Source organism: Pangasianodon hypophthalmus, chromosome 12, assembly GCF_027358585.1.
Source record: "Pangasianodon hypophthalmus isolate fPanHyp1 chromosome 12, fPanHyp1.pri, whole genome shotgun sequence".
NCBI lineage: Eukaryota > Metazoa > Chordata > Actinopteri > Siluriformes > Pangasiidae > Pangasianodon > Pangasianodon hypophthalmus.
The window spans coordinates 6,051,184-6,073,280 of NC_069721.1; the positions used below are offsets into that span (position 1 = coordinate 6,051,184).

At 38.2% G+C, this 22,097-nt stretch overlaps 2 protein-coding genes and 1 pseudogene across 2 annotated transcripts; all 3 read right to left on the bottom strand.

The window, feature by feature from the left end:
• Positions 1 to 1,036: 1,036 nt before the first annotated feature.
• Positions 1,037 to 2,217, bottom strand: LOC128319650 (interferon a3-like). Its single transcript, XM_053238962.1, has 5 exons — positions 1,955 to 2,217; positions 1,797 to 1,871; positions 1,547 to 1,693; positions 1,305 to 1,382; positions 1,037 to 1,185 (listed from the first exon to the last, which is right to left on the bottom strand). Exons 1-5 carry the CDS (start codon positions 2,084 to 2,086, stop codon positions 1,075 to 1,077), a joined length of 543 nt encoding a protein of 180 aa, XP_053094937.1. The 5' UTR covers positions 2,087 to 2,217; the 3' UTR covers positions 1,037 to 1,074.
• A 7,659-nt stretch (positions 2,218 to 9,876) lies between these two features.
• LOC128319605 (interferon a3-like) lies at positions 9,877 to 11,557 on the bottom strand. Its single transcript, XM_053238857.1, has 5 exons — positions 11,193 to 11,557; positions 11,023 to 11,097; positions 10,773 to 10,919; positions 10,524 to 10,601; positions 9,877 to 10,404 (listed from the first exon to the last, which is right to left on the bottom strand). The coding sequence occupies exons 1-5, from the start codon at positions 11,322 to 11,324 to the stop codon at positions 10,294 to 10,296; spliced, it is 543 nt and encodes a 180-aa protein (XP_053094832.1). The 5' UTR covers positions 11,325 to 11,557; the 3' UTR covers positions 9,877 to 10,293.
• A 7,026-nt stretch (positions 11,558 to 18,583) lies between these two features.
• LOC117598586 (interferon a3-like) lies at positions 18,584 to 20,056 on the bottom strand (annotated as a pseudogene).
• Between the last annotated feature and the right edge of the window lie 2,041 nt (positions 20,057 to 22,097).

Genomic DNA, 22,097 nt, shown 5'->3' on the forward strand with positions numbered 1-22,097 from the left:
TTAAGAATTATGCTTTCTACCAAACACTAATATACCTTGAAATTCTTCCTTTTTAAGGTGCAAAGGCATAATTTGTGTAATAAGTTAAAACAAGAGGAGAATTATTGGACAACCCTGTCTAATTCCACATCTCATCAGAAATCTAGATGTAGTACCATGTGCCAGTTTAACTGAGTCATTATATCCTTTATGAAATGGTTTGATTTAATCAAATATCTGCCAGACTCGAGAGTCTATAACTTCAGATACACACACATACACTGCAGATTACCATTATGGTGAAAATATGTTTTGTACAGCAATTGCACTATAATGTTCATAAATGGTCAACTCAGTCAGCATAATGTTTGTAGCAATAAGACTGAGCTTAGTTAGTCCTCTGCATTTTATTAACAGTTCCATCAGGCCTGGCATCATGGTCTTTAATGTAGAACTTCCTTAGTTGTTTCTTGTGTTTTGGGGAACGTCACTATGAAGATAAAGTTATTATGGACATCTACTTTCTACTCCGTCATTATAAACTCCAATATTTAATAATAAATGAACAACACTTATATGAATAAGGCATTTTGGTTTAAAAGATAATTTTTATTATGAGGCATTCACTAGCACTATAACTGTAACATCTTGAAAAAATTTCATATATTTCTTATTCAAAACATTTTCAAAATTTTCACAGTCCAGCTGCATAATGCATGAATAAAGACATACATAATATAAATACAAATAATAAATGAATAAATAAATAAATAAATAAATAAACACATACATACATACATACATACTTTTTAAACATATATATCCCAAAAAAGTTAAGACATAATCAAAGCTTTATCATTTAACAGACACATACATTTTTAAATAACAGATTTCATTAAAATTAAATAAATACCATGAGTAAACATCATGTAACAGTTGAAAATGTGGGATGAAACAGAAATACACTGCTAAATTTGTGTACTATGAATAGAGCAAAACTGAATATTTAATACAACAGACAACAGCTTTTCTATGGCACTTCTGGAATTTGAACTCACAACCTACGGGTCACCACTGCAAGATTTCAACTGATTATTAGTTGTCATTTTCAGCATGATTCACAGAGACAGCAGGGAAAAAGTCCAACAGCCCGAATAGTTGAAGCAGTTCTTTTCTGATCCACTCCCATGCCTCGTTCTTCTCCTGCTGTAAAGTTAAATCACAATATTTTACAATCAGAGCTACATCAATTCACCTTTACATTAAACATCTTTCTGCCTCTGTCACAGTGTGTGTAAATAAGGGAAGTTGATATAATTGCTGACCTTGTCGTTCTTGGTGAAATCTCTTAGTTGTTTGAAGTATAAGGGCAATCTTTTGTTCTTTTTCATTTTGTGCTCAAGCTGTGTTTAAAAGAAATCCAGGGTTATAGAAAGAAGTACATTATACATTCTTTTTAATTTTAGCAAACATCAGGCTATAAACCACAGCACTACTTCACTGTACAATATTCATTCCACACCTGATTGATACCTTTAGAGAACGCATTGAGAAAAGGAGCACTCACACATGAGCATAGTCCGTTGGCCTGCAGATCCAGCATATGTAAGAAAGTTTCCAGCTTGTCCTTGTTCCAGGAGACAGAGTCTGAATCTTCCAATAAACGAGAGACCTCATCCAGAGTCTGAACGATGAACCAGATCTGTTTCTCTGGCTGAGGAAGAAGGATAGAGATGAAGATGAAGGAAGAGTACACACAAGATTACAGAATCAGAACAACAATCTCTGTATGTGAACACCATCATTAATATATTAACCTGAGAATAGCTTTGGTTAAAGAACCAGTGATGCCAGTTATCCGGGATGGAGGCATTGACGCTGATTTCCTCTCCCTGTAGAAACAAAAACAAGAGTATTCCAATGTTACATTTTCCACAAACATACATAGATAGATAGATAGATAGATAGGCCTCACCATTTCTCTAAGCAGTGCTAAACATGTCGCATGGTGCTGCTTGAATCTAAGATTGATCCATCGGCAGCTGAAGCCAGAGCTCACACTGCACAGAGTCAAAATGACACAAAGGTGCACTAAACGTAGAAACATTGTATTCCCAGTTTACACACTCTACTTTCCTGTACAGCAGACTGTTACTCCTAATCAGAGTGTGAAGTGCTCTCCACTTTACTATCACCATCTTGTGCACTGTTAATACTTAGTATTTATAGGCAACAAGTGAGATGTGCCCTGTAAGGAAAGTTAAACGAGTCGAAATTTCACTTTCTGGACATACAACACAAAACCAAATACAGTTGTAATTACGCAAAACCATACACCGCTAGGGTGTGTTTACCTGTGTGTGAGATTCACACCGGAGACTGGAGGAAATTTCTACCGAAGAATTCTGAGGAAAGAGAAACAGAAAGCGCAGGACCTCAGGCAGCGAGTGTGAAACATCACCGAAATGATGATGTACAACAAAATAGTTTGCAGTTTGTTAATGAAGGTGAACGTTCAAACTGGAAACAAGTCGGTAAGGTGAAGCTTGCGCATAGATGTTTGCAAATATTCAATAATTAACACATTGTTGGAGTCCTGTTTGACATGTGCTAAAAGATTTTTCAAGATCAAGTCCAGCTTTATGCAGTTTTCATCAGTTAAAAACTCCAATTAAAACAACCTCATAATGTTCAATCATTTTTTAATTCAGTGCGAGAATCAAAGTATAAGGTACAAAGTACAAAGTACAGTATCAAAATAAACATAAAAGGGAAGATGCCAGCGGTATAGAAACAGACAACAAATACACCAGAGAAAAAACAAATACATATATATATATATATATATATATATATATATATATATATATATATATATATATATATATATATATATATATATGTGTGTGTGTGTGTGTGTGTGTGTGTGTGTGTTTGCGTGTATATATATATATATATATATATATATATATAGAGAGAGAGAGAGAGAGAGAGAGAGAGAGAGAGAGATGAATATTTCATATTTTAAGAGCTTTTCTATTCTAGTTCTATTTTAGTTTTAATTGTGGTGCCATAAAATAAAATAAACAATAATGTAACAATCTAGCAGATTGTTTGTCCAGATTTGGTCTTTTTGAAATGTTCTATATTTTCTTTTTATTTCACCATCTTCTGATTAAAAAGATTTACATGAAGCACGTTACATTAACCAAGGTTTTCCTTAACAAAATTTTTTAATTGTGATGTTAACTTCCCATTAGCATACTTCATTTTCCAAAAGTTAATGTTGTGGTTTAACCTATCATTTATGCAGTTTCTGAAGAACTGTAAAGCTTTCCCTGGTATTGCATGCCTCTGAACAGAACTCTTTTGTGGGATTGGTAAACCAAATTAAACAAGAAAAGTATTCAAGACCTTTTCCTTTTTTTCCAATACATTTCTATAATTCCTCTTTTAATTACGTAAATCTAACGCATGCATGTTAATCTTATTCGAGAAAGCCTTGTGATCTCTTAGGCATTATGATTCTGTCTGAAATTATTCCACTTTACTTTTTATGTCCCCTCATTCCCAGTGGAAAACTATATGTGACTGTTTACTTCTCCAATTATATTCTTTTATTGGTTATCTATTTCTCCAAGCAAGAGTCAGACCCATCCTTAAACATACATTCCTTAAATCACATTTTTGATCATTCCAGAGATTTATCCAGCAAAGGATATTACTCATGCTGAAGAAGATTTTGATGGTATTTGATTAATTTTGACCCCAACTTCTGAAAATAAAACATTCTTCACGTATATTTCATGCCAGGGCTGGAATCCACCACAAACTCCACTTCCCAGAACACACTGCAGCGTACTAACATGGCCACAACAGACTACAATCCCCAGCACCTCACTCCACCAGCACATACACTCTCACCTGAATACTACTCATGTGCACCTGCTTCCAACTACACACACGGCCTATATAAATGGACTCTGAACTTTACCTTATTGTGAAGTAACACTCAGTCTACACTTACCTGAACCTACCAAGCATTTTCAGTCTGTGTCTGATATTCTGGTTTTGATCTTGTCTTGTTTCCTGGTTTTCACATGCTTGGATTTTGCCACTGAATTGTTGTATGCGGATTGCGTGACTTTTTGCCAGTTCCTGTTTATGAATTTTGCTTCACGTTTTATAATAAATTCTAAACTGCATTTTCATCCAACTCTATCGCATGACATACTACTTCACCATCACCATGGATGCAGCAGGAGAATCAAACTGCCACAACATCATGGCAGCTCAGGAAAAGCTGGTAGGAGAACACCAACAACATCTGGTGGAGCTAGATGCCAAATTAAACATGCTTACCGGCACTATCTCCACTGCCTTCGTCTTCCACAGAACCCCGCCTGCAAACCCCGGCTCGCTTATCTGTCGCCATGACGAGTACGCAGGAGAAACGTCCCAGTGCAAAAGCTTTCTGCTACAGTGCTCACTGTACTTCCCTGGCCAAGAGGGTGTCAAGGAGGGAAACTGTTATTGTCATATGATCGCTTCATGGAAATGTTCCAACAAGTTGTCAATCACACCACCAAAGGCAAGAAAATTGGTGAGCAACTCTTGACGGTAACACAAGGGAGGAGAAATGTGGTTGAATAGGCACTGGAGTCCGACACTCTTGCTGCAGGAAGCAGATGCTTTCCGCCAGGGTCTCAATCAGGAAGTGCTCACTGAACTGGCCTGCCATGATGTCAAAATGCCTCTCAATTCCCTGATCGATCTAGCCATTCATCTGGAACATCTCATCTGCCTCCACCAAGTGCATAAGAGGACGGTGAGTCCCACACTGGTAATTGTATGCTCTGAAGTCATGCAGCTAGGCAGACCTGACTAAGCAACGCTAAACGTGACAAATGAAGAAGGGAAATGCTGTGTTTCTATTGCAGTCATGCCAATCAATTTATAGCACAGTACCCTGTCTGTCAAAAAACCCCGGTCCAACCCAGTCTGCTAAGAGGACCTCGACCTCCTCATGTATTCCCTCAGTGAGTCCATCTCAGTTTTTCTCTCACTAATCATTAACGCCAAGTGTACAGATAAAACACTCAGACCGTGTCTCTGACCTCTCAGTGCTGATCGACTCTAGAGTATCAGGAAATTTCATGGATCACAATACCATCATGAAGCTCATCATACCCACAGAACCCCTACATTATCCACTTAAGATTTGTGCCATTGATGGACAACCCAGAGGAAATGGAAGTGTCACATTATGCACCTGTAGCAACCTTACAGGTTCGGGCAGGAATGAGGAAGCAGGAGGCAGGCTTGGGAACAACTCAGAGGCATTTTATTGTCCAATTTTTAACTTTCACTTTCAGCGGCTTATTTTATTTGCGCACACACACACGTGGCTCTGTGCTGGATAACTCTCTCTCTCTCTTTCAAGGCGCTTGTCTCTCTCCTTTTTATCCTTGTCCCAGGTCACTGCAACACAGAACACTCATTAGTAGAATTCCCTGCAGGTGTGCATTCCTTACCACTCACCTTCTCCGCCTCCGCCCTCCATTCACAAATCGATCCTCGACCACACCCCTGCTTCCACATACCCCCACCACCCGACTCAGGCCGGGGAGCCATCCGGCCTGTTGCCAACTCCCCCCCCACACCAGTATCTCAGTGCAGATCTGCCAATATCCCTTTGTCAAATCCAACGTCGAATTAAAGCGAGCCGCGCCTAACTGATTGACCAGCTTGTCAATGCAAGGCATTTGGGTGTGTGTCAACCTTAGACACCACGGTGACTGTTCTAAAGTCCACACAAAACAAACAGTCCCATCGGCCTTGGGCACCAAAGCCACTGGGCTGCTCCAGTCACTGTGGGACTCCTTGATTACACACATGTCGAGCATAGCCTTGAGTTCATCCCGAACCACATTTTTCTTGTGTTGGGGCAGGCAATAAGCGTGCCTGTGTACTACTACCCCTGTGGTTGTCTCTATATGCTGCTTTATAAGATCAGTGCAACCAGAGAGAGTCGAGAACATGTCGGAAAACTCCACTTGCAATTTAGCCATGTCCGTGATTTGGGACGGAGAGAGGTGGTCTCCATAGGGGACCCGGGTGGATTGAGCTGCTGTTTTTAGATTTACCTCCCGTCGTTGCACCTCCCTCTCCGGGATAACCATCGCCAAAGCCACGGGAACCGCCTTCCTCCACGGTTTAAGGAGCTTAAGGTGGTAAATCTGCCACGCCCCACCTCTATCCTTTCGCCTTACCTCATAGTCAACATTTCCAACCTGTCATTTGACCTCAAAGGGCCCTTGCCACTTGGTCAGTAATTTAGAGCTAAATGTGGGAAGCAAAAAAAGCACTATATCTCCAGGTGCAAACTTCCGTAGCCAAGTACCCCTGTTATACAGCAGGGATTGATGTTCTCGCACCTGTAGCAAAGGCTTACAGGGTGGAGTTTTGCTCTCAGGTCAAGAATGTACTGAATTTCATTTTCACTGTTGGAAGATCCCTCCTCCCAGTTTCCCAGAATGACTTCGAGCACGCCGTGAGTCTTCCACCCATACAATAACTCAAATGGGGAAACGCCCCGTGGAGGTCTCGCACTGCAAATAACAGGGGATCTAGCCACTTATCCAAATTTCGCGCATCATCGTGAACGAACTTTCAAATCGTGTTTTTCAACATTTGATTGAATTGCTCCACCAGCCCATCTGTCTGCAGATGATAAACATTGGTGCAAATCTATTTAACCTCGAAAAACTCATAGTGTTTGTGACATAAACTCTCACGTAGTGTTTGTGACATAAACGACATGCCCTGGTCAGTCAGGATCTCTTTCGGGATCCTGACTAAGGAGATGGAAGAGTGCCTCTGCAACATTACATGTGGAGATGTTGAGCAGAGGCACTGCTTCCTGGTATCAGGTTGCATAGTCCACTGGAACCAATACAAAGTGATGCCCTCGTGTAGTCCGATCTAATGGCCCATCGAGGTTCCATGCCAATTCTTTCGAAGGGGACCTCGATTAATGGGAGTGGGTGCAAGGGCACGTTTGGAGTGACTGGCGTATTCACCAGCTGATATTCACAACATGCCGTGCACCACCTGTGAACATTGCTGCGAATGCCCTGCAAATAGAAGCAGGCCATGAGACAGGCCAGTGTTTTATCCTGTCTTAAGTGCCCTGCCATCGGATTGTGGTGAGCCACCTGGAATAATAATTCCTGATGGCTCTTTGGAACCAACAACTGGATCGTCTTGAGGCTGAATTTCCTGACCATCAATTACCCTTACTTGGTTGAAGGCATGCCTGAGGCTCTAATCGTCCGACTGCTCTAAGGGAAAATATCCGAGGGAAAAGACCGGCACTACCGGATTTTCGTGAACGTCCCCTTGTACACACCTCACCTTCACCAAATGTGCCTCCCCTTGAACCAAGCTTTGGTGAATTGAGGTCTGGTTACAGCCCGAATCCACCAATGTGTGGTATCTACCCTTGAACACTCACCGGTATGCAGTACAACCCGGCTGGATCGGGGGCGGCCTGCGGTGCATCAGGGATCCAGACCAACACCCCCACCTCCATCATGTTGCAGCGGTCCTGGGAATACCCAGGCTCCCCACAGCACTAGCACACCTGCCAAGGCCTTACTCCCACACCTGTGGCCCCGGATTCACCCACCTGGGGGAAAGAGGAGAAAGACACAAGGAGAGGAACGGGGAGGGAAAGCATGGGTTCGGGGAATGGGTTTTGGGGGAATTGGCCCCCATTTCCATGGAGCAGGGATGGGGAAAGAGCGAGGAGGAGGGGGAGAGCCACGAGAGTGACTGAGAGAGACATGGAGAAGAGAGGGGCTAGTCTGCCCCCAGAAACGCCGCCATGTGGTTCTCTGCCAGCTAGATGGCCTGATCGAGCGTCGCTGGGCAGTGGCACTGGACCCACTCCGCTGTCCCTTACAGAAGTTAGGCGACAAACTGCTCCAGTATCACAAGGTCGATCACATTCCGGGCACCACATCCCTCAGCCAGCAGGCACCTCCGGCAGGTGTCTCAGAGCTTTTCGATGAAAGCGAACAGGCGGCCGAGCTCTCAAAAGGTCAGTGTACGGAAGCACTGACGGTGTTGTTCTGGGGTGCGGCTTGGATTATTTGCGCACACACACAAATGCACGCACACAAGTGGCTCTGTGCTGGATAACTCTCTCTCTCCCTTTCTCTCTCTCTCCCTTTCTCTCTCTCTCTCCCTCTCTCTCTCTCTCTCACCACTCGTCTGTCTCCTTTTTATCCTCGCCTGAACACTCAGTTATTAGAATTACCCGCAAGTGTGAATTCCTTACCACTCACTTTCTCCGGCTCCGCCCTCCACTCACAAACCGGCGCTCGACCACGCCCCCGCTTCCACAGCACCAAACAACCAAATTTAACAAGAAATGCACTGTATGTCACTAAGTAACCTTCTGTCTTCAAAATCTGTTTAACTAAAATAAATCTGTTAACTAAAACTTAATCTTTTAAAGGGATTTTTTTTTCTTTTAATTTTGAATAATCCTGTTGTTCCTAATAAAAAAAAGACCCTATGTACGGACAAAAATATATTTGTGTGCTAATTTCCATGCTAGAAGAATTTACTTATGGACGGTACACAGTTTTATTGCTAGATGCTTAATGCGATAGTCGCATTTAAGAAAAAAAAATTCTACTCCACCCACTAAATTAAACAAATGTTTTGGGAATATATTCTAGATACTCTTTTTCTTTCATCAAATTAATTAAAAATTTTACTTTAAATGTGATATTTTAAGTAATTCAATATTCAGATAATATCATTTATTCTTCCACATGAAATTCAACAAATTGACTATATGTATGGAAGCATTTCAAGACATAAGCATACAGTTAGATATTCCTTCAGCTTTATAATAAAATAATTTTAATAAAATCCTCCCATTTAAAGATATATCTCTCTAAAGCCACATATTAAGCATTTTCCTTTTCTGTCAGTTATAAGATTAAAGTTTAGATAGTTTCATTTTTGTTCATTTTCATTATGTGACTGCACCCAAATATGTAACTGTGTGCTCAACAGGAAAATTAATTTTCTATGTTTGGCATTGCTTAACAAGACAGATTTCTTTACATCCATGTTTAATTCAGATACTCAGGAGAATTATTTTTTGCATTCAGTTGCTTTTAGAATCTTTTTTATTGTGTAAAAATATTGTTGTATCATTAGCAAACTGAAATAATTTTTTAAGAATTATGCTTTCTACCAAACACTAATATACCTTGAAATTCTTCCTTTTTAAGGTGCAAAGGAATTATTTGTGTAATAAGTTAAAACAAGAGGAGAATTATTGGACAACCCGGTCTAATTCCACATCTCATCAGAAATCTAGGTGTAGTACCATGTGCCAGTTTAACTGAGTCATTATATCCTTTATGAAATGGCTTGATTTAATCAAATATCTGCCAAACTCAAGAGTCTATAACTTCAGATACACACACATACACTGCAGAATACCATTATGGTGCAAATATCATGCTTTGTACAGCAATTGCACTGTAATGTTCATAAATGGTCTACTAAGTCAGCATAACGTTTGTAGCAATAAGACTGAGCTTAGTTAGTCCTCTGCATTTTAATAACAGTTCCATCAGGCCTGGCATCATGATCTTTAATGTAAACCTTCCTTAGTTGTTTCTTGTGTTTTTTCGGGAACGTCACTATGAAGATAAAGCTATTATGGACATCTACTTTAAACTGCATCATTATAAAGTCCAGGATTTAGTAATTAATGAATAACACTTAGAAGACTGAGGCATTTTGGTTTTAAAGATAATTTTTATTATGAGGTATTTGCTAGCGGTGTAATTGTAACATCTTCAAAAATTTCAAAAATGTTCACAGTCCAGCTGCATAATGCATGAATAACGACATGCATAATATAAATACAAATAATAAATACATACATACATACATACATACATACTTTTAAAAAATATAAATCCCAAAAAAGTTAAGACATAATCACAGTTTTATCATTTAACAGACAGATATTTTTTTTAAATAACAGATTTCATTAAAATTAAATAAATACCATGAGTAAACATCATGTAACAGTTGAAAATGTGGGATGAAACAGAAATACACTGCTAATTTTGCGTACTATGAATAGAGCAAAACTGAATAATTAATATAACTTGAAGCCTTTAAGAGTCTTTCACAACAGCCAACAGCTTTTCTATGGTGGTTCTGGGATTTGAACTCACAATCTACTGGTCACCACTGCAAGATTTCAACTGATTATTAGTTGTCATTTTCAGCACGATTCACAGAGACAGCAGGGAAAAAGTCCAACAGCCCGAAGAGTTGAAGCAGCTCTTTTCTGATCCACTCCCATGCCTCGTTCTTCTCCTGCTGTAAAGTTAAATCCCAATATTTTACAATCAGAGCTACACCAAGTCACCTTTACATTAAACATCTTTCTGCCTCTGTCACAGTGTGTGTGAATAAGGGAAGTTGATATAATTGCTGACCTTGTCGTTCTTGGTGAGATCTCTTAGTTGTTTGAAGTATAAGGGCAATCTTTTGTTCTTTTTCATTTTGTGCTCAAGCTGTGTTTAAAAGAAATCCAGGGTTATAGAAAGAAGTACAGTATACTTGGATCACTCTTTTTAATTTTAGCAAACGTCAGGCTATAAACCACAGCACTACTTTACTGTACAATATTCATTCCACACCTGATTGATACCTTTAGAGAACGCATTGAGAAAAGGAGCACTCACACATGAGCGTAGTCCGTTGGCCTGCAGATCCAGCATATGTAAGAAAGTTTCCAGCTTGTCCTTGTTCCAGGAGACAGAGTCTGAATCTTCCAATAAACGAGAGACCTCATCCAGAGTCTGAACGATGAACCAGATCTGTTTCTCTGGCTGAGGAAGAAGGATAGAGATGAAGATGAAGGAAGAGTACACACAAGATTACAGAAACAGAACAACAATTTCTGTATGTGAACACCATCATTAATATATTAACCTGAGAATAGCTTTGGTTAAAGAACCAGTGATGCCAGTTATCCGGGATGGAGGCATTGACGCTGATTTCCTCTCCCTGTAGGAACAAAAACAAGAGTACTCCAATATTACATTTTCCACAAACATAGATAGATAGATAGATAGATAGATAGATAGATAGACAAGCCTCACCATTTCTCTAAGCAGTGCTAAACATGTCGCATGGTGCTGCTTGAATCTAAGATTGATCCATCGGCAGCTGAAGCCAGAGCTCACACTGCACAGAGTCAAAATGACACAAAGGTGCACTAAACGTAGAAACATTGTATTCCCAGTTTACACACTCTACTTTCCTGTACAGCAGACTGTTACTCCTAATCAGAGTGGGAAGTGCTCTCCACTTTACTATTACCATCTTGTGCACTGTTAATACTTAGTATTTATAGGCAAAAAGTGAGATGTGCAATGTAAGGAAAGTTCTACGAGTCGAAATTTCACTTTCTGGACATACAACACAAAACCAAATACAGTTGTAATTACGCAAAACCATACACCGCTAGGGTGTGTTTACCTGTGTGTGAGATTCACACCGGAGAAATTCCTACCGAAGAATTCTGAGGAAAGAGAAACAGAAAGCGCAGGACCTCAGGCAGCGAGTGTGACCACCGAAATGATGATATACAACAAAATAGTTTGCAGTTTGTTAATGAAGGTGAACGTTCAAACCGGAAACAAGTCGGTAAGGTGAAGCTCGCGCACAGAAGGTCGTCACATTCAGGTTATGTTCAGCCCATTGTCCCTGTTGAGTAAAACAGGTTGCAAAAACTGGTCAAATATCAACTGACACACACCGGAAGACGACACACAGGATTTAAGTAAAGCATACCGGGAATTCACTCTAAACAATAATAATAATAATAATAACAATAATAATAATAATAATAATAACCACTCTGTTACATTATCTCCAGTCTTAATTGCACTTACACCTTATTACACCTGACTGAAGCATCCTAATATCTTTTTTTAAAGCTACTTTCAAAAAAATAATGCTTTAAATAAATAAAATTCTAAATAAAATTTTCATATTATTGCCACTAAAATGGATTTTTGATTGCTGCCTCAATTTATTTTAACGGGGCATTTATGTATTTCACATGTGCCACTGAACAACAGGTAATTTACATATTCCTATAAGTCTATTTAAATATTATTAAAAGACTAAACTTTCAAGACTCGATATGTCATATTGCATAAATAGAGTGCTCACGAATGTTTTCACACAAATTTACTGCTCACACAAGCATCTATACAACATAGAGCCAAAAGCTATTATCTAGATCTATCTCACACATAAACACAATATTAAAAATTGGCCATAAAAAAGGTGAAGCATCAATCTTTTATTTTTTTTTTATTTATTTATTTATTTATTATTTTTATTTTATTTTTTGGTTTTATATGTCTCTATGAATTAGCATGTACTGAAACATTACATTTTAAGCACTGGAAATGTTGCTGTGTCATCTTTGTTTATGTGTATTTATCCATATAAATATAAATGCATATAACCAGTGATCAGTTTTACTTTAAAACTATTTTAAAAATTGGCCACAGATTCATGTGACCCTGACCAGGATAAACCAGTTACTGAAGATGAATGAATGAATTAAATATTAGGCTCATTTCTATTTGTACAATATTATTCTGGCTATTTATTGGACCCATGAAACTTTGAATTCCTATGATTTTCCACCAACAGAAAACATGAAGTCCAAATGAACAATATGTGTAGGTTGACTTATTTTATTAATTATTGAAGTTTGAATTGGGTGTTATAGGCGCTGCAGTGTTTAGTGATTCCGCCTCACTGATCCTTGGTTTGATCCTGAGCTCAGGTTAGTGCTTGTTCTTCTCATGTTTGTGTGGGTTTCTGCCAGATTTCCTGGTTTTTACCCACTACCCAAAAACATGCTGGTGGGTGGATTGGCTACTCAAAATTGCCCTAACTGTGAAAGAGCTTGCAAATGTATGTGTGCATGGTTCCATTTGATAGACTGGCATCATATCCAGGGTGTATTCCTGCATAACGTCTAGTGTTTGTGGGACAGGATACACTGCCACCCTGAGTCAGGGACTCTGTAGGATAAAGAGGCTACTGAAGTTTAATGATGAATGTTTTTGAGGATTTGACAAATTTGGTCCAGTTTAGCTGATGTCACCCTAAATAAAAGCTTCTCCATGAGGTTATTTAGTGGACCAAGCACCGAGGGTGTATACGCACCCTATTGTTATTCTACCTTTTCTTATCATTAGGGGGCCAAGCACCTGACCAAATTTTGGCCAAGTGCTGCCAACGATCTAGTGCCACCATCGGGTCAAATTTTGCTCTAATTTGGAAGAAGGTTTATGGTCATAACTTTTGAACCATCTGCCCAAAATTTAAAAGCTAGGCATCCCTGGATTTCCTGGATCGGGACAAGTTCAACACACCCTATATACATCAATTTCTGCCTAACTAGAGTCTCTGCCATCTTGGATTTTTTAAAAAACTGTTTTTTGTTTTTTTTTTGATACTCCTCCTACAAATTTTATCCAATCATCACCAAATTCAGAGTGAGCCTCACAAAAGTTATCAAACCAATTTTGATTACTCCAAATGGTTGGGCTGTAATGTGCCGGTGAATCTGACTGTGATGCCACCAAACAGGAAGTGAGGCTGTATCTCAACAACGACTTTGCACACAGACACAACTTAGTAGGCATCTTTAGGACCATGCTCTAGGGCTATACAATAAATTTTGTGACAGTGCCACTTACTGGTCATAAGTTACAATAACATCCTTAAAATGCTTCCATCTAACTGCCATTTTTGCTATGCTCCTCCAAATTTTGTCCAATCTTCACCATTTATTACTAATTTAATATTTGTCACAATTGTCTATATCTTCTTTTTATTACACCATCTTATAATTAAAAAGATTTACATGAAGCATGTTACGTTAACCAAGGATTTCCTTAACAAAATCTTTTTAATTGTGATGTTAACTTCCCATAAGCATACTTCATTTTCCAAAAGTTAATGTTGTGGTTTAACCTATCATTTATGCAGTTTCTGAAGAACTGTAAAGCCTTCCCTGGTATTGCATGCCTCTGAACAGCACTCTTTTGTGGGATTGGTAAACCAAATTAAACAAGAAAAGTATTCAAGACCTTTTCCTTTCTTTTCCCAATACATTTCTATAATCCCTGATCTCTTAAACATGACACTTCTGTCAGAAATGATTCCACTTTACTTTTTATGTCCCCTCATTCCCAGTACAAAAATATATGTGACCGTTTACTTCTCCAATTATATTCTTTTATTGGTTATCTATTTCTCCAAGCAAGAGTGAGACCCATCCTCAAACATACATTCCTTAAATCACATTTGTGATCATTCCAGAGATTTATCCGGCAAAGGATAATTGATTAATTTTGACCCCAATTTCTGAAAGTAAAACATTCTTCACATATATGTCATGGCAGGGCTCGAATCCACCACAAACTCCACTTCCCAGAACACACTGCAGCCTTATAACAAGGCCGCCACAGACTACAATCCCCAGCACCTCACTCCACCAGCACATACACTCTCACCTGAATACTAATCATATGCACCTGCTTCCAATTACACACACTGCCTATATAAATGGACTCTGAACTTTGCTTTATTGTGAAGTAACACTCAGTCTACACTTACCTGAACCTACCAAGCCTTCTGAGTCTCTGGCTTAGTCTGATATTCTAGTTTTGATCTTGTCTTGTTTCCTGGTTTTTACATGCTTGGATTTTGCCACTGAATTGTTGTTTGTGGATTTCCTGACCTTTTGCCAGTTCCTGTTTATGAATTTTGCTTCACGTTTTATAATAAATTCTAAACTGCATTTTCATCCAACTCTATTGCATGACATACTACTTCACCATCACCATGGGTGCGGCAGGAGAATCAAACTGGCACAACATCATGGCAGCTCAGGGAAAGCTGGTAGGAGAACACCAACAACATCTGGTGGAGCTAGATGCCAAACTAAACATGCTCACTTATCTATCGCCGTGATGAGTACGCAGGAGAAATGTCCCAGTGCAAAAGCTTTCTGCTACAGTGCTCACTGTACTTCCCTGGCCAAGAGGGTGTCAAGGAGGGAAACTGTTATTGTCATAGGATCGCTTCATGGAAATGTTCCAACAAGTTGTCAATCACACCCCCGAAGGCAAGAAAATTGGTGAGTGACTCTTGATGAAGAGAAATGCTCTTGAACAGGTACTGGGGTCCCGCACTCTTGCTGCAGTAAGCAGATGCTTCCCCCCAGGGTCTCAATCAGGAAGTGCTCACTGAACTGGCCTGCCATGATGTCAAAATGAAGAAGGGAAATGCTGTGTTTCTATTGCAGTCATGCCAATCAATTTGTAGCACAGTACCCTGTCTGTGAAAAAACCCCGGTCCAACCCAGTCTGCTAAGAGGACCCCGACCTCCTCATGTATTCCCTCGGTGAGTCCATCTCAGTTTTTCTCTCACTAATCATTAACGCCAAGTGTACAGATAAAACACTCAGACCGTGTCTCTGACCTCTCAGTGCTGATCGACTCTGGAGCAGCAGGAAATTTCATGGATCACAATACCGTCATGAAGCTCATCATACCCACAGAACCCCTACATTATCCACTTAAGATTTGTGCCGTTGATGGACAACCCACAGGAAATGGAAGTGTCACATTATGCACCTGTAGCAACCTTACAGGTTCGGGCAGGAATGAGGAAGCAGGAGGCAGGCTTGGGAACAACTCAGAGGCGTTTTATTCTCCAATTTTTAACTTTCGCTTTCAGCGGCTTATTTTATTTGCGCGCGCACACACACGCACGCACACAAGTGGCTCTGTGCTGGATATCTCTCTCTCAAGGCGCTTGTCTCTCTCCTTTTTATCCTTGTCCCAGGTCACTGCAACACAGAACACTCGTTAGTAGAATTCCCCGCAGGTGTGCATTCCTTACCACTCACCTTCTCCGGCTCTGCCTTCCATTCACAAACCGACGCTCGACCACACCCGTTTCCACATACCCCCACCACCCGACTCAGGCCGGGGAGCCATCCGGCCTGCTACCTACTACCCCCGCACCAGTATCTCTGCCAATATCCCTCGAATTAAAGCGAGCCGCGACTAACTGATCGACCAGCTTGTCAATGCGAGGCGTTGGGTTATGTGTCAAACCTGGACACCACGGTGACTTTTCTAAAGGCCATACAAAACCAAACAGTCCCATCGGCCTTGGGCACCAAAGCCAGTGGGCTGCTCCACTCACTATGGGGGTCCTTGATTACTCCCGTGTCTTTTTCCACATCAGTCTTAATAAATTTTTTAAATATGTCACGATCCTGCAGATGTATTTTGTCCAGTTTTTGGTCTTAGTGAACATTTCAAAATCATTCCAAAACGCTTTAACATAAATGCAATTAAAGAATAACTGATTAACTGTCTTTTTGCAAGTTTACAGACACTACAACAATACAGTATATCAAATCCCATTAATTTTTTTCTGACAGACATTTTACAGGATATACGAAGTTTTGAAAGAAACTTCTGCTTTATTATTGATAGACAATTTGATAAATATTACATCTTTTTCTTATTTCGGAGTCTTATAATTAAAAAGATTTACATGAAGCATTTTAGATTAATCAAGGTTTTCCTTATCTAAATTTTTCGAATCGGAATGTTAACTTCCCATAAGTCTATTTCATTTTCCAAAAGTTAATGTTTAGGTTTAACCACATCATTTATGCAGTTTCTGAAGAGCTGTAAAGCTTTCCCAGGTATAGCATCAAAACCACAGCACTCTTTGGGTGGGATTGGTTAAACGAAATTTAACAAGAAATGCACTGTATGTCAGTAAGTAACCTTCTGTTACTGTCAGGAAGTAACCTTCCCTATGTACAGAAAAAAATATATTTGTGTGCTAATTTCCATGCTAGAAGAATTTACTTATGGAAGGTACACAGTTTTATTGCTAGATGGGTAATGCCATAGTCGCATTTAAGAAAAACCACCCACTAAATTAAACACATGTATTGGGAACATATTCTAGATGCTCTTTTTCTTTGATCAAATTATTTAAGCATTTTACTTTAATTCAATATTCAAATAGTATAATCTATTCTTCCACATGAAATGAAAGAGAAATTTAACAAATTGACTATATGTTTGGAAGCATGTCAAGACATAAGCATACATTTGGATATTCCTTCAGCTTTAGATAATAAAATCCTCCCATTTAACGATGTATCTCTTAATAGCCACATATTAAGCATTTTCCTTTTCTGTCGGTTATAGGATTAAAGTTTAGATAGTTTCATTTTTATTATGTGACTGCAGCCAAATATGTAACTGTGTGCTCCATAGGAATATTAATTTTCTATGTTTGACATTGCTTAACAAGAGAGAATTATTATTTAATATTTTTTGCATTCAGTTGCTTTTAGAATCTTCTTTATTGTGTAAAAATATTGTATCATTAGCAAACTGAAATAATTTTTTTTTTAACAATTATGCTTTCTACCAAACACTAATATACCTTGAAAGTCTTCCTTTTTAAGGTGCAAAGGCATAATTTGTGTAATAAGTTAAAACAAGAGGAGAATTATTGGACAACCCTGTCTAATTCCACATCTCATCAGAAATCTAGGTGTAGTACCATGTGCCAGTTTAACTGTCATTATATCCTTTATGAAATGGTTTGATTTAATCAAATATCTGCCAAATCTAAGAGTTTATAACTTCAGATACACACACATACACTGCAGAATACCATTATGGTGAAAATATCATGTTTTGTACAGCAATTGCACTATAATGTTCATAAATGGTCTACTAAGTCAGCATAATGTTTGTAGCAATAAGACTGAGCTTAGTTAGTCCTCTGCATTTTATTAACAGTTCCATCAGGCCTGGCATCATGGTCTTTAATGTAGAACTCCCTTAGATGTTTCTTGTGTTTTGGGGGACGTCACTATGAAGATAAAGTTATTATGGACATCTACTTTCTACTCGGTCATTATAAAATCCAATATTTAATAATAAATGAACAACACTTACATGACTGAGGCATTTTGGTTTAAAAGATAATTTTTATTATGAGGCATTCACTAGCACTATAACTGTAACATCTTTAAAAAATTTCATATATTTCTTATTCAAAACATTTTCAAAATGTTCACAGTCCAGCTGCATAATGCATGAATAAAGACATACATAATATAAATACAAACAATAAATGAATAAATAAATAAATAAACACATACATACATACATACATACATACTTTTTAAACATATATATCCCAAAAAAGTTAAGACATAATCAAAGCTTTATCATTTAACAGACACATACATTTTTAAATAACAGATTTCATTAAAATTAAATAAATACCATGAGTAAACATCATGTAACAGTTGAAAATGTGGGATGAAACAGAAATACACTGCTAAATTTGTGTACTATGAATAGAGCAAAACTGAATATTTAATACAACAGTCAACAGCTTTTCTATGGCACTTCTGGGATTTGAACTCACAACCTACTGGTCACCACTGCAAGATTTCAACTGATTATTAGTTGTCATTTTCAGCACGATTCACAGAGACAGCAGGGAAAAAGTCCAACAGCCCGAACAGTTGAAACAGCTCTTTTCTGATCCACTCCCATGCCTCGTTCTTCTCCTGCTGTAAAGTTAAATCCCAATATTTTACAATCAGAGCTACATCAATTCACCTTTACATTAAATATCTTTCTGCCTCTGTCACAGTGTGTGTAAATAAGGGAAGTTGATATAATTGCTGACCTTGTCGTTCTTGGTGAAATCTCTTAGTTGTTTGAAGTATAAGGGCAATCTTTTGTTCTTTTTCATTTTGTGCTCAAGCTGTGTTTAAAAGAAATCCAGGGTTATAGAATGAAGTACATTATACATTCTTTTTTAGCAAACATCAGGCTATAAACCACAGCACTACTTCACTGTACAATATTGATTCCACACCTGATTGATACCTTTAGAGAACGCATTGAAAAAAGGAGCACTCACACATGAGCGTAGTCCGTTGGCCTGCAGATCCAGCATATGTAAGAAAGTTTCCAGCTTGTCCTTGTTCCAGGAGACAGAGTCTGAATCTTCCAATAAATGAGAGACCTCATCCAGAGTCTGAATGATGAACCAGATCTGTTTCTCTGGCTGAGGGTGAAGGATAGAGATGAAGATGAATGAAGAGTACACACAAGATTACAGAATCAGAACAACAATCTCTGTATGTGAACACCATCATTAATATATTAACCTGAGAATAGCTTTGGTTAAAGAACCAGTGATGCCAGTTATCCGGGATGGAGGCATTGACGCTGATTTCCTCTCCCTGTAGGAACAAAAACAAGAGTATTCCAATGTTACATTTTCCACAAACATAGTGCACTGATATAGTAGATAATGAAATAATGAATAGATAGATAGATAGATAGATAGATAGATAGATAGATAAACAAGCCTCACCATTTCTCTAAGCAGTGCTAAACATGTCGCATGGTGCTGCTTGAATCTAAGATTGATCCATCGGCAGCTGAAGCCAGAGCTCACACTGCACAGAGTCAAAATGACACAAAGGTGCACTAAACGTAGAAACATTGTATTCCCAGTTTACACACTCTACTTTCCTGTACAGCAGACTGTTACTCCTAATCAGAGTGGGAAGTGCTCTCCACTTTACTATCACCATCTTGTGCACTGTTAATACTTAGTATTTATAGGCAACAAGTGAGATGCACCCTGTAAGGAAAGTTAAACGAGTCGAAATTTCACTTTCTGGACATACAACACAAAACCAAATACAGTTGTAATTACGCAAAACCATACACTGCTAGGGTGTGTTTACCTGTGTGTGAGATTCACACCGGAGACTGGAGGAAATTCCTACCGAAGAATTCTGAGGAAAGAGAAACAGAAAGCGCAGGACCTCAGACAGCGAGTGTGAAACATCACCGAAATGATGATGTACAACAAAATAGTTTGCAGTTTGTTAATGAAGGTTAACGTTCAAACTGGAAACAAGTCGGTAAGGTGAAGCTTGCGCATAGATGTTTGCAAATATTCAATAATTAACACATTGTTGGAGTCCTGTTTGACGTGTTAAAAGATTTTTCAAGATCAAGTCCAGCTTTATGCAGTTTTCATCAGTTAAAAACTCAAATTAAAACAACCTCATAATGTTCAATCATTTTTTAATTCAGTGCGAGAATCAAAGTATAAGGTACAAAGTACAAAGTACAGTATCAAAATAAACATAAAAGGGAAGATTCCAGCGGTAAAATACACACACACACACACACACACACATTTATCTATCTATCTATCTATCTATCTATCTATATATATATATATATATATATATATATATATATATATATATATATGTGTGTGTGTGTGTGTGTGTTTGCGTGTATATATATATATATATATATATATATATATATATATATATATATATATATATATATATATAGAGAGAGAGAGAGAGAGAGAGAGAGAGAGAGAGAGAGAGAGAAAGAGATGAATATTTCATATTTTAAGAGCTTTTCTATTCTTTTTAGTTTCAATTGTGGTGCCATAAAATAAAATCAACAATAATGTAACAATCTAGCAGATTGTTTGTCCAGATTTGGTCTTTTTGAAATGTTCAGTATCAATCCAATACACTTTCACGTAGATACATTTAAAGAATAACTGATTAACTGTTTTTTGCAAGTTTACTGACGCTACAATACAATACAAATAATCCCATTAATTTTTTTCTAATACATATTTAACAGGATATATGTGAAATTTTGTGAGAAACATTTTCGTCTTTATTACTAATTTAATATTTGTCACAATTGTCTATATTTTCTTCTTATTTCACCATCTTCTGATTAAAAAGATTTACATGAAGCATGTTACATTAACCAAGGTTTTCCTTAACAAAATTTTTTAATTGTGATGTTAACTTCCCATAAGCATACTTCATTTTCCAAAAGTTAATGTTGTGGTTTAACCTATCATTTATGCAGTTTCTGAAGAACTGTAAAGCTTTCCCTGGTATTGCATGCCTCTGAACAGCACTCTTTTGTGGGATTGGTAAACCAAATTAAACAAGAAAAGTATTCAAGACCTTTTCCTTTTTTTCCAATACATTTCTATAATTCCTGTTTTAATTACGTAAATCTAACGCATGCATGTTAATCTTATTCGAGAAAGCCTTGTGATCTCTTAGGCATTATGATTCTGTCTGAAATGATTCCACTTTACTTTTTATGTCCCCTCATTCCCAGTGGAAAACTATATGTCACTGTTTACTTCTCCAATTATATTCTTTTATTGGTTATCTATTTCTCCAAGCAAGAGTCAGACCCATCCTTAAACATACATTACTTAAATCACATTTTTGATCATTCCAGAGATTTATCCAGCAAAGGATATTCCTTATGCTGAAGAAGATTTTGATGGTATTTGATTAATTTTGACCCCAACTTCTGAAAATAAAACATTCTTCACGTATATTTCATGCCAGGGCTGGAATCCACCACAAACTCCACTTCCCAGAACACACTGCAGCGTACTAACATGGCCACCACAGACTACAATCCCCAGCACCTCACTCCACCAGCACATACACTCTCACCTGAATACTAATCATGTGCACCTGCTTCCAATTACACACACTGCCTATATAAATGGACTCTGAACTTTACCTTATTGTGAAGTAACACTCAGTCTACACTTACCTGAACCTACCAAGCGTTTTGAGTCTGTGTCTGATATTCTGGTTTTGATCTTGTCTTGTTTCCTGGTTTTTACATGCTTGGATTTTGCCACTGAATTGTTGTTTGTGGATTTCCTGACCTTTTGCCAGTTCCTGTTTATGAATTTGCTTCACCTTTTATAATAAATTCTAAACTGCATTTTCATCCAACTCTATCGCATGACATACTACTTCACCATCACCATGGATGCAGCAGGAGAATCAAATTGGCACAACATCATG

Excerpts from the sequence above, each read along its gene's own strand:
- LOC128319650 (XM_053238962.1), bottom strand. The coding sequence starts at position 2,086 with ATGTTTCTACGTTTAGTGCACCTTTGTGTCATTTTGACTCTGTGCAGT. Across the intron at positions 1,872-1,954 it reads TAGCACTGCTTAGAGAAATG|GGAGAGGAAATCAGCGTCAA; the intron begins GTGAGGCCTATC and ends TTGTTTCTACAG. Across the intron at positions 1,383-1,546 it reads CCAACGGACTATGCTCATGT|CTTGAGCACAAAATGAAAAA; the intron begins GTGAGTGCTCCT and ends TTTTAAACACAG.
- LOC128319605 (XM_053238857.1), bottom strand. The coding sequence starts at position 11,324 with ATGTTTCTACGTTTAGTGCACCTTTGTGTCATTTTGACTCTGTGCAGT. Across the intron at positions 11,098-11,192 it reads TAGCACTGCTTAGAGAAATG|GGAGAGGAAATCAGCGTCAA; the intron begins GTGAGGCTTGTC and ends TTGTTCCTACAG. Across the intron at positions 10,405-10,523 it reads ATCTCACCAAGAACGACAAG|CAGGAGAAGAACGAGGCATG; the intron begins GTCAGCAATTAT and ends TTAACTTTACAG.